Source organism: Mchenga conophoros, linkage group LG22, assembly GCF_057382185.1.
Source record: "Mchenga conophoros isolate Kocher_MC1m ecotype Shallow Benthic linkage group LG22, M_conophoros_male_GT1.1, whole genome shotgun sequence".
NCBI classification, from domain to species: Eukaryota; Metazoa; Chordata; class Actinopteri; order Cichliformes; family Cichlidae; genus Mchenga; species Mchenga conophoros.
This window is the reverse complement of record NC_140546.1, coordinates 22226005-22239177: the sequence shown is the minus strand read 5'-3', so window position 1 is coordinate 22239177 and position 13173 is coordinate 22226005. Positions and strand designations below refer to the sequence as shown.

The window sequence follows — 13173 nt, the reverse complement described above, 5'->3', positions numbered from 1 at the left end:
TCTGATTACTTGTAGCATGTTTTGTGGAGTTTTTGGATGTAATTTAGGCTAGTTGGCAATCAACTGAAAGCCCACCTGGGACTTATGAGGATTTCATTAGCTTTCCAGTAATAAACCCTCATCATCCAAATCAGAGTCTGTGAAAGTGTCACCTGGTTGCTGTGAGTGTCTGAAAGTTTTAGAGCAGTTTCAGAGGTTTTTGAAAAATACTGAAAGCAAAGTGTGGAGCATCAGACCCAACATGAGTTTCCTTTCACCACAATCCTGCAAGTCAGAAACACACAAGCAACTTGTGCCGGTCACATAAACAATGACCCAGTTCATTCACTAATAGTTTATATTTAACTGCGTACTTCTTTTGAAGATCATTCCTCTCAAATTACCTATTCAAGCATATTTTAAGACTGAATAAGATCTTATAAGAAAAGGGGGAGAATCCAATGATTGTTCCTTCATACTTGTGCAGAGCCAGCCAAGTCTATAAATATATCTACGTGACAGTGCATCCTCTTTGCTTACATACATTCGTCCCTGACTTGAAGATCCAGATAAGCAGCCTGCAGTGCCTGGAGGGGGAACTGCAGCCAAAAGCTGTAGGAAAAATCTGGAGTTTAGGAAAGCACCTGGAACCCGTCCACTCTCTTACTAGGGGTCACTGAGTTTTGTCTGGAGGCTTTCCCTACTGTAGCTGTTAACAATGCTGCTGCTTTCCTGCAGGCTCATGGCTCCACACACACAAACTGCGAGGTCCCAGGGAGAGTTACAGGGACAAATTTGGAAAACATGCTTAGTTTGAAGTAGCACAAAATGGCTGCTGTTGATGCTTCAGGTGGATGTAGGGTAGTCTGATAAAAGACAGGAAGTGTTCTTTTTTTTCCTCTCTCTCTATTTTGACAGGAAGGAGGGGTAGAGCGGGGCGGTTGATATCAGTTAATCACCCCCTTTTCATTTCCCATGCACATGTTGTCTGCCAGGTTTGAGACATGTATTGTGCGTCTTTGTAATAGGTGCTCCTCTGTACTGACGTTCACGCTGCAATTGTAAATAAAAGTACAGTTCTGAGTTTCCCCGGTGGATTGATGTGGAAAGATTGTGTGAAGTGGGTACACCAGAATGGGAACAGGGAGGCCTGTCCTGCCAGATATGATTTCATGTCTTACGTAAGCTCAAGATGGGGGCAGAGAAGCATTAACCCTGTGCATTAGTGACTTGTGTGTCTGTGTGTGTATTTTGTGCAGTAAAACCTGACGGGTTTTCTGCTGTGTTACAGGTGGTGACGCTGTGGTACAGAGCCCCAGAAGTGCTGCTCCAGTCAAGTTACGCTACACCGGTGGACCTGTGGAGTGTCGGCTGTATCTTCGCTGAGATGTTCAGGAGAAGGTGAGGCCGATGGGCAAAGCTATCTGGGCTTTATACTTGTTTAAATCTGGACTGACTTTGAACTTCAGTTAAAGTCTCTAAGCATTTCTCGTATTCCTTTGTTTCTTCCACTAATGTTGATTCTGGTACTTTTACTGTTGAGCAGTGTACCATACAATAAACATAATGTGGAAGGATTCTGTCGAAGTTTTCACAAATGCTTCCCGAGTCACACGATCACATTTCATTCAGAGGTTTAGTGTTGACGCACCTTGGCGGTAAAGTCTAAACACATGTTAGACTTTGGTCTTCAAATTCAGACTCTTTGTGAGCGTCATGTTGTCTTGATTGTTTTCACTGGTATCTTTTTTTTAATAGCACTTTGCTGGGTCTTACTAACCACATCACCTATTTGCACACACATCTGTGTGTCTTTATCTGTGATATACACACTTAGGCTAACGGTTATATAAGAGACAATTTGGGATTCGGGGCTGTGCTTAAGGCCATGTAGACCTTATAGATGACCCGCTTTCCTGTTGCCAAGATGTGACGTTGCATGGTATAGAGACTTCTAGCCACTATATTGGGTATACCTGCTTAATTTCTTGTTTATACGAATTAGCCGATCACATAGCAGGGAATCGGTGCTTTTAGACGTGTTGACATGGTCAAGATGACCGATCAACATGTCCAATCTGAAAGCAGATGAGCTTTAATAACAGAAGACCACCTATTCAGCCAAAAAAAAGGAAACTGAGGCTATAGTTTACACAAGTTCACCAAGTTTAAACCACAGATAATTGGAAAAATGTTGCTCGATCTGATGAGTCTCTATTTCTGCTGCAGCATTCGGATGTTAGCGTCATAATTTGGGGTGAACATGAAAGCATAAATCCATCCTGCCTAGTATCAAAGGTTTAGTCTGCTGGTTATGGTGTGATGGTGTGTGGGATATTTTTGTGCCATTTAAAATTATGCTCAATGCCAAATAAGTATGGTTGAAATGCCACAGCCTACCTGAATATTATGACCACAGACCACAGAGTACCCATCTTCTGATGGCAGATAAAGTGCTATGTTACAAAGCTCATATCGTCATAACAATGATTTCACTGTACTCAAATGGCCTCCATAGACACCAGATATCAATCCAATGCAGCATTTTGGCATGTGGTGCAGCGGAAGATTAACCTCGTGGGTGTGCAGCCGACAAATCTGCACCAACTGAATGACTCCGTAATGTCAACGTGGAGCAAAAACTCTGAGGAACTTTTAGAGCCACTTGTTGAATCTGTGCCACAAGCAATTAAGGCATTTCTGAAGGGAAAAGGGTGTCCAACCCAAGACTGATGAAGTTTTATTTCTGTTCCAACAAACTCTTGATAGCTATTGTAATTTCTCTTATTTGGGTTACGCCAAAGCAGTGTGGAAGGGAAAATACCCACCAAAGTCCCTTTACTGTGTTGTTAAGTAATGATTGAGTAATGATGACATTCCTCAGTGAGCACAGCACTTTAACCGAATCACTTGGGGAGGTTACAGACATGAGAAGTGATATGGGGGACTGGAACAAAGTCATTGTGTCATTAATATTAAATACTCCTTCATACTTGTTTGCAATAAAATCTGATAACTGAGTCACGGAGGCAAAAAAAAAAAAAAAAAAAAGTCTCTGTAGCCCCCCTCATAAATTATCTGACTGTTCATTTTATCATATAAGTTGCAGTAATAGTAAGAATTAAATAATATAATAGACACATTTTTGGGGCAGTATAAGACATCAAAACGTCCTCTTTACTGGTGGGTTGACCATATTTACAGTTTAAAAAAAATAAATTCAAAAATCCAGTTATTATCTGTGACCCAAGTTTGATTTTTACCCCTTGTGTCAATACTCATAAAAATGTTCCCATGTAAACAGATGAAAAAGCTTTAAGTTTTCTTTGACTGTTGTATTTACGATCGCTCACAAAGGAGCAGCTCGACGAAGAGGGCCACGGGCGTCCTTTGTATCATTGCTCTAATTTAACTTGAAAAACACGAACTGAAATCACTCGTCACAATCGGTTATTTGGGAGTTTCTTACTGTAGTCATCTTTTCCTCAAATGACACCTGTCAGATGCGTTATGAGCAGCGAGGAATCACATTTCGGTTGGCTTATCAAGCCATTACAGTAACACTGCTGTCTGCTGTGGTTGCAGCATGCAAGTCTAGATTCTACTTCTACTTCTACTTGGTGTAGGTATTTGTCAGTTTGTGGTCTAACGAACTTCATGCTGGCGAGCCAAGCTAATAACGGACAGTTTTCACCCAAAAAAAAAAAAGAGTTACAACTGCCTGTTTTTGGTCTTTTGGAAGAAAGAAAAGACGGGGGCAAAAAGATGCAGTTTTATCCTCGTCAAATTAAGACGACGTTGATTTAATGTTTTTAAGGTGCTATAGTATGTATAAAATGTATGCTTTAATTGAGAGTAGAGAGGCCGCGCCAGGCTGTGGTGTGTTCTACAGTAGATAATAACAGTCTTTCTGAGGTAGGGCTAAGTGCCAAGAGAAGCAGCCCTGCTTCCTTCCCCAAACGACTCCTTACCCCAGCATGCAAGGCCGCACACAGCAACGCACGCTCTGTACTTGGGACCTGATGGGAATGTATAGGTTCCTCTATCAAAAGGTTACCCAAGGCTAACATCTAGTCGTGCTGCACAAAAACACGCAGAGGCACTTTCGGAGTATCTTGTTGACAAATGGTGCCGTGATGAAACTTGATCTAAGAGTTGTTTGATCAAGCTCAATTTGTTTGCCGGCTATTTAAATCTTGGCAGGTGACCGTATTTTAATGATGCTTTACAAGTTTTCACGCATAGGACAAAAAGATGGGTCTTTTGGGACTGTGAGAGACTGCTTTGATACTTAGTTTTATAATTAGGATTAAGGTTTCATTCTCTTAGTTTGCAACATTTAAATCGAGACCACTTCACAGTATAGCTTCTCTTCGAACTTACGTTCCCACGTCATTTGACATCTTTCAAACTGTTTCAAGTTTCCTTATTTTCCTGTTGTTCATATATTGATCAAAAAACAAAACACATACACACGCCATATGTGCACTTTCATAATGATGTGTAATCGTGAAACATGGCCAAAGTTTCATGAGGTCAGCGTATGCAGAGGTTTCGGTGAGAGCAGAGATCCCTTGTATGGTCATCTGAATGACACAGCTGTGGTCACAGAAGTCCCCCTCTGCTGTCAAAAGTTTCTCATAGTCGGCCTTGAAGGGTGGGGGGAACGGAGACCGGTGATGAATTAAAGGGGGCCGCGGTCCAAAAATAAGCAGGATTATTTCAAACTCCGAATCATGCAAAGCAGGTGAAGCATTTACAGGTTTTCAGTTTGTGGCGCCAGGTATAAAACGTTATCCTCGTCATTGGCGTTCAGAAATTGTGTCTGTGCACCGCATTTCAAATATTTTCAGCGGTTTATGGGTGAATTTCGAATAAGTTTTAGAGGTAATGTATTCACAGTCATGCTCGTAACTACTTCATTCAATGTCAGTGATGTATGGTACTTTCCATACTTGTGGCAAGGTCAAGCTGGAATTTTTTATTGAAGGTCAGGCTTTAAATGAAGAGAACAAAGCAAAGTTTATTTCCCATCAATGCGTCTTTTACAGTCGTGAAAAAACTGATCTTGATCTGTAATCAAACATTTTTAAGTCAATTAGTAGAAACAATGTGTGCTTAATCTGTGTACAAAAGGTCTGTCCTTGTGTTATATGGTGCTCATTTAAAAGCACAGACTGGTTCTGCCTGCAGCCCTGATCAGAGTGAGCAGTTGAATGCAGTACATCTCCTCGCACCCTGACACAATAAACTTTGAAGTGTGTTGGTTTGTGTAGTTCATTTTCAAAATCTGGCATCTGCCCAACTTTGCTTTAAGGTAGAAGGTAAGGCAAAGCTCTTTGATGGCCACAAACGCACACGAACACGCACTTCTCTGCTCAGTCTCAGCGGGTGATTAAGATGGCTTTTAAAAGGCCACCTGTCAGAGATTAAAGGGCACCTGGGAGAAGAGAAAGAAAGCAAGATATTGAGAGAAAGCAGTGTTTGTTAGTTTTGCAGTTATATTGAAATTGAGATTAGAAATGCTGACAGCTCACGGGCACAAAAGCAGACCTCTATGCTCACAATTAAGCTGTTTTTGAGAATAATTGTTTACCACTTTTAAAGGAGATCTGTTATGCTCATTGCTAGCTAAACATTTTTATTCCTTGCTCCACTAGAGAAAATCTTTGCATGATTGAAAGTCAAATTTGTCTTATACTAGAACTTGTTGGAGCCCCCTTCATTCGTCCATCATCCTTTAAGTCAGCTTTCTTCTGATTGGGTGCCCCCTCGGAAACAGATAGTTGGTCAGGTAAAGCGACTGCTCAGAACCAGAGTTGTGACGACATAAAGAGCTCTGACATCCTAGAATCAAGAGTAGTAAAAAAGATTAGCTGAAGCATTTTGAGCTGTTAACCCTGATCTTTTGGTTTATACTCACCACTGTGAGCATCTACACTGCAGGACTAAACCGTCTGTACATATATGATAGAAAACAAAGGAAAAATAATTGGTCTCCTGTTTTCTGTCGCTTACTTTGATTTTGTTTGGTTTGCAAGATGTCGGGTTGGACTTTGCATTATTGTAGCATCTTCACTTTGCAATATCAGAGGAAAACCCCAACAATCAACCTCTATGAGCAAGCACCTAGAGAAAGTGGCAAGGAAAAACTCCCTTTTAACAGGAAGAAACCTCCAACACAAACTGTCTCAGAGAGGGCCAGCCATCTGACTCGACTGGTTAAGATGCCCTGTGGAAGAACACCAGAGATTCATAACTAATGATTTAAATGCAGAGTAGTTTATAAGCACAGAGTGAAAAAGGCTGAGTGAAGAAGAAACAGTCAGTTCATAGGTTAGATGTAATTTTGAAAGTAAGCCTAAAACCCCCCACGAGCAGCCATGACCCCCATTTTTGACGCACCACGTCACGTCTCAGGCCAGAAACATGTGAAGTCTTTCTTTGAGTCATGAGACTTCAAAGGTTTCATGACTCATAAGCACATTCTTCTTCACTTTCACCACCAAACATGCTATTAGAGTACATGGTCATTAAAAGTCTTTTTAATGACTATGTACTGTAGTGAGAATAGTTGCTCTCAAAGGAATTTGAGCAAATATTATACAAGTCTGCATCTGCATGGCTGGGATGGTGTTGGGTGAGTCACAGTTCGAATGAATTTTGGAGAGAGCTTGTGCTTGTTGACATTCCCCTAACCAAAAAGGTTGAACGCGGTTCGTTAATGGCCCGGGAGAGGCCCCACATCCGTGTTGACTTTCTCACAGTTTGGAACTCGATTGATAAATTCTCAAAAGCACGCGTGCATGCAGTACAGCGCGGGATAGCCTGCGTGAAAAGTCCGCAGTCCAACACACACACCTCATTTCTTTCCAGCTCCCACTTAGATAGTTCGAGACGCTCACGTGCAAACATGCGAATTCACACGCGCATTCCAGAGGTTCTCTCAAAGGAATGTGGGACGACGCCGTGCTGGCACTAAAGGATGCGTGACTCAGCTGCCTGTCCCAACTCGGTCTCGGCCTTTTCACTGCAGCCACTTGTGTGGCGTTGTGCATGGGCATTGGGATTTGTACGTGCAAATCTCAGGGTGGGGAAACGATGCCAGGGCGCGAGCACTCGCACTCAGCTGCTGACTGTGTGTGCATGCCAGCGGCCAGCTCTGTGTGAATCCAGTTATCCCCCTTCAACAAACCAACAAACCACTCCAGGTTTAAAAATGGACCTCTCGGAATTATCAGCCCTACTTGTTTTGGCATGATAACTTTGCTGTAGGTGATTTTTTTTTTTCTCTTTTTTTCGTTTGCAACAGTCAGAAACTGGTTTGGTCTGATCTTACATGCCTTTCAAAGTTCTCAGTGCGGTGCCTTGCCCTAAAAGACCTGCATATGCAATCATTTTTGAGACATCCGTTACTCAAGGACACCATTTCTGAACACTGGAAAGAAACTAAGATCTTAATTCCACTTCCAAACTTAAGCCTGTGACAGGGAGTCTGCTGTCACAGTAAAAATGTTCCAAACACCTTTTGTGTGACTAATATCCCCAGTGTCTCCACTGTAGGAAAGTGTGGGTGTAAGCTATGCAAAGCTTCCTGCAAGTGGGAAAGCACAAGGAGCACATGGTGGCTAAACCAGTCTCTGTTGAGTTCAGTTAAGTGGGGTGCACTTGAGGTGTACTAAGGCCTGGATACAAAATGCAGACAGGCATGCATAAAGGCACATCTATATGATGATACCCTGGCACTACATTGACATCTGCTGGTGAGCAAACACAGTAAAGAAGTGGAATGTATTTTTAAAAAAGAAACAGAGAGAGAGCTGTTTCCCCTTCTGAGCCTTGTGTGTTCGTTTTGTGAGGAACACTTAGAAATATTAATCTCGTTTAGCCTAAAAGTGGTGGTGTGTGCAATGTTAAACAAGTCCCCTCTTGTGACAACAGGACCTCCTTATTTCCCCTCAGAGGAACTTTGACAGGAAGCTCCAGCTCCTATACCTCTTTCTCTGTTAGGATAATCCAACTTTTCTTTCAAACGCCTTTTCCTCCCAATTTCCTCCACGCTTTCAGTCAGCAAGAGCAAAAGCAGACATTCGCACTCTCTCTCACACACACACACACACACACACGGGATAAAAAGGCTTTTTCTGTCCCGTGTGGCGACTGCCAGGCTTGTGCTGATGATGACTACTGGAATCTGTGCTGATCCCATGCCAAGCACGGGCACCCGAAGACTGCCCAAAGCCACAGGAACCACCAGCAGCCCTGCTGCCGCTCTCCTCCCTCCTTTCATCCCCCGTTTCCTTCCCTCCCCATCCTCAGCAGCACCACCAACACTGCTCCACAATCCCTGTTTCCTGGGATGGAGCTGCGAGCATGTGGCTACTTCAAAACGTTCACATCGGAGTCCCACATTCCTCGAGCCAAAAGCTTATATGTCAGGGCTGTTGGTCTTACAGCGTACCATGGGAAAATGACTCCTATCTAAAGCAGGTTACAAAAGAGAGAACCGAATCTTTACATTTTACTTTTTCTGCATTTCCGGGTTTTGTTTTGTTTTTGCAACATAATATGTAGAAACTAAACTAACCCTTTTTATAATTTCTGTTTTCTAGGCCGCTGTTTAGAGGAAACTCGGATGTTGATCAGCTTGGAAAGATTTTTGAGTAAGTAATGACTACTCTTGTTTTCCATTTCTCCTCAGGCTCGGTTATATTTTCTTTCAACTCAGTGGAATTTTGGAAGATTCAGTCAAACCTTTGCCTAAACATTAAGGGCAGAACATGCACTCATCTACTGTTTTTCTAATTAATGAAAAACCCATCAGATGAACCCACACTGCTTTTCTGGGGTGCATGTATTCGTGCCCCCCCAGTCTTTACCAACACTCATGGATAATCCTTAAAAATGCTCTGAACTGGAATTAAGTGGTGAATGCTTCCCATTGCCGATGATGAAGACACTGATGATCTGTATGATTCCACAGTGTTGTTGGGGTACCCTCGGCAGAAGACTGGCCCCAGGAAGTAGCCCTGCCACAGAGTGCCTTCACACCCCGGCCCCCGAAACCAATAGAAGACCTAGTTCCAGACATGGACGAGCAGGGACGGGCCTTGTTAATGGTTTGTAGTGTAACTCTCATGTGTGTCCCCAAAAGATTGCATGGAAAATGTTTTTAAAGCTGTCACTTGCGCATCACTGTCACCTTTATGGCATCGTGCACATTTATTTATGTGCCAAAGCGCTACGAGGAGCTAAGCTAACAAAACAACTTCTGTCAGTAACCTTGACGACCTTGTACCATTTTATTGTTTTTTTTTTAATATACATTTTATATCTTCTAACTCCTTGTTTTTTCTGAACATGGAGCCTGAAATCCTCATGTGTGGAAAATAAATGCATGAAGCAAAGCGCTTACTTCACCATCGAGCAGATTTATACCCAACTTGTAGTTCGGCTTGTAGTTCAGCACAAATATAATCGATCATTCATCAAGATTATTGCATTTTGGAGCATCGATTTTGATTTTAAAAACAGCGTGGGAACCGAGCTGCACGCAATATTTTATTCAACCTAGAAATGTAAACAAGCATCTATACTTGGTGGTCTCTCATTATCTTCTTTTCCTCTCCCTCCCCGCAGCAATTCTTCACCTTCAACCCGTCCAGGAGAATATCGGCCTTCACTGCGCTGAGTCACCCCTACTTTCAAAGCGTGGACAGCCACAGCAGAAGTGTGTACGCAGCCCAGCCCATCCCCAGCAACAAGTCCACGATGGAGGAGAGGAGTGCCTGAAAGTCCTCTTTTTTTTCCCCTTTAACCCCCCCCCCCACGTTCCCCTGGCTATAAGTAGTATTTACCGTACCGTTCCTAAAAAGTTTGTCATGTTTTATTTCAGCGTTAAATCAAAGTACATTAAAGTTTTTTTTTGGCACTGGTTACCAAAAAAAGGTTTCCCTTTCAACAAATCCACTCAAATCAAGTAAAAACAAAACAGCTGGTTACAGGAGAGCTCACCATCTCAAGAAAATATTTAAGAGTCCAGAAAAGGCATCAGTGTTTGAGTACTGCAGCTTTTCTCCATCATGATGACGCCACACTGTGATGAGGTTTACATTGTGAATTTCAAAATCTATCCTTTGCTTCATTGATCTCTCTCCTCAAGGCCTCAGTGGCCTCCTGCAAAGATGCGTCACCACCAACCTATAGCACTTAGTTATTGGTCAGAAAGCTTTAATTGAGGGCGATTGCCGAGCTGTGTTTTAATGTTTGCCCTAAGTGCCAAATACAGGCTGACAAGTAATGAGATTTTCCAGCTGTTGGGCCCTGCAGGCGTGATCTTAACTAAACAACAGCACATCTGGGTCTCCATCAGCAGCGCTCAGCCACATTAGTTCAATTCAGTTTTATTTATTCCGGAAAGATAAAGGCCAAATCACAACAGCAGTCACCTGGAGATACTTTATTTTGAAAGGTAGAGACCCTTGATACCAGAAACCTGATAAGCAATGAGTTGTATGAGCTGATGCAAAGTGTGACACGGTTTAGAGCGGTAACATTCGCACTCCTTAATAGGTAGCTTCGTTAAATGTTCTGTCTTTATGGCTTTTTTTCTGATAATCAGTGTCAAAAAAAGCATCATTAATGTTGGTTTTACGTTACATATAAAACGAAGCCTAAAACAGACTGCAGTGGGCAAATACTTTCCCCCTGGGGCGTATAAAACGCTCTGGGGAGCAGGGAGCGGGTGAAGATGGCGTCAAACGGATGGCACCAAATGCCCCCCAGAACCCTGCACACACAAGCTGTCATCCTTCCACGAACTGATGGATTGTAAATGCTGCTTTCAGGATGTGAAATGTTGTGTAACAATGCAAAGTGACCCAATCCTCATATGGATTTGGAGTTGAGACTGTAGAGTCCGAAGAGCGGAAACCTCCTTATGCCCAGTGTTTATCCTTATCTATGGAAAAAAAAAAAAAAGACTCTGGACTGCAGGAGAGAGAGATAGAGGACCAGACCAGAGCCTGGATGGATCTCACCTGCCTCTTTATTTTTGTTGTCTTGTTTGTTTGTTTTTATAAATAGCTTGCTTACTGCTGGTGTGTGCAGTGAGAAGACGAACGTTTCACACGCACATTTATTGTCCCCACTGCCGCTGACATAAGCACGCTCATGTACCCGTGTACTCACTCAGACATTGTTAGGCATCACAAACCAGCCACCCACTGCCATGTCCATTATCATTCCAGTTTTACCTATAATAATGGTGCCACCTTGTGGAAGTGTAGAGTAACTGCAGACCAGTAGCGGGATTCTAATGGTTTCTGCACACATTGAGGAACTCGTAACGGGGCTGATATCGGTGCTGAGACAATGAGACATCTTGGAGTTGTTCCTACCACTTACATAGACTTTGACTTTTTAATGACTTTTAGCTGTACCATCGTGAACTCTTTGTTTTATAATTATTGTGAAATCCAATTATTTCTTTCCAAATCATACCGTAATGCACAGACAGATCTGCAGGAAGTGTCAAAGAGAGACCCACAAGCACTATTCATTCAACATGGTAGAATTTTTGGCACACTTTTGTGTCACTAATATTCTGTATTTAATTTTAATTTTATTGACGAGTCTTATATACTTGTAACTTGATTTTTTTTTTTTAATTTTTTTTAATGCTGGGGTATACAGTGTTCTTACACCAGTGATGCCAACTCGTTAAAGGATTGTAGAGTCCGTGTAAGAATAGTTTGACGTTGTAAGGAATGTATAAAGGAAAAGCATTGGTACTGTACAGTAAATTGTGCTAGTTCTAAAGTACAAGCTGTAACAATAGAAACCTTTTGATATGTGCGTTTGTCAGCACATAGACATGTCGTTAAAACGGATAGACGTAGAGTAGCGAGGGTCTGCAGAATGTTGCATGGCAAGAGGTGTTTCTTTGTTTTCTGTTTTATTTGCGTGGGGTGGGTTGTTCCGATGGATTTCTTTTACCATGTGTTGAGAACTACTACGGATTTTCCAGTAGTTTTGATGACGATGTGATGCACAATATTTTGTGTACAGTTTCTGCTTTATTTTACCTTGGCGTGCCGTTCTATCCAAGTTAAGTTTTGACCCGCGAGGTAAAAGCAAGTTTTTCCAGAGTTGTATTTTTGTATTTAGTAGTTCTTGCAGAACAGTAACTTTGTAACACTGGTTTTTGTTTTTGGGTTTCGTAACAGGTAGTGCTTTTAGCACACAGACACAGACACACACAGACTCGATCTCTGACTTTCTCAGGTTCTCTCCACGGACGTCCGAAACCTTTCGGGCACAGTTTGCACATCTCTGGGTTACTGAATGACTACAATACAACTTCTTCAGGTTCTCTGTCAAGCTGTCTAAGGATCGTATCATTGATCACAATCTACTGTCTTTACTATTTATCAAATATATGTTACTGTAGTTCTTACTGTCTGAAGATAACTGCCTGTATAAACTGTTCTTGCCACAAACTAATGGCCAGGTGGCAAACATGACAGAAATACATGTCTGCTTAACACTGTGTGATTTATTCTTTTTTTTTTCTATTTGATAACGACTCATTTCTGGTGTAAGTGGCATCTACAATGCAATGAAAGCTACAAATGCGTTAGACACGGAGGTTTACATTTAAAATATTGACTGCTTTAATCTCATTACAGTTAATACAGTCACTGTGTGCTTTCTTATGATTTAACCGATCTGTAATGCTCTTCAGTCTCATAACAACTGAACTCCACTGCTGAACTCTAAGCAGTGTCACTATTTTTGAACGTCGCTTCATCCATCACTCAGATTGGCATTATACTTGTGTATGAATGCATCGGTGTCTTATTATTATGTTGCACCAGCTGAATAAAAAGCAGCTTTTTATTAATGTTGTTTGGACTTATTTATCAGGGTTGGAGTAAATACAGAGGGATAATGCTCGTGAGGCATACATGAAGAAATGGGAAAGAGGCGATTAGTGAGCAGGAGTGTGGCTTCATGCTGAGAAAGAGCGCTACGAATCTGTTTGCTTTCAGTGCTGATGGAGAAGGTCAGGAAATGCACGGACTTTGTGGGACTAGAGAAAGTACTGAAACAACAGAATACATGTTCAGGTTCACTTCTCGACCTCACCGATCCGTTTGATATCCCAGCTGGAGAAGAAGAGTCAGATGCAGC

The 13173-nt window shown here is 42.1% G+C and overlaps 1 protein-coding gene across 1 annotated transcript in view; it reads left to right on the top strand.

The window, feature by feature from the left end:
- The window catches only part of cdk6 (cyclin dependent kinase 6), a 39609-nt gene extending 26735 nt beyond the window's left edge, over window positions 1–12874 (top strand). Inside the window, exons 4-7 of the mRNA XM_085261773.1 lie at window positions 1271–1380; window positions 8592–8642; window positions 8963–9098; window positions 9619–12874. Coding sequence (XP_085117899.1) covers window positions 1271–1380; window positions 8592–8642; window positions 8963–9098; window positions 9619–9771 — 450 coding nt within the window. The 3' untranslated portion in view covers window positions 9772–12874. The remainder of the gene's footprint in view (window positions 1–1270; window positions 1381–8591; window positions 8643–8962; window positions 9099–9618) is intronic.
- The last annotated feature ends 299 nt before the right edge of the window (window positions 12875–13173 follow it).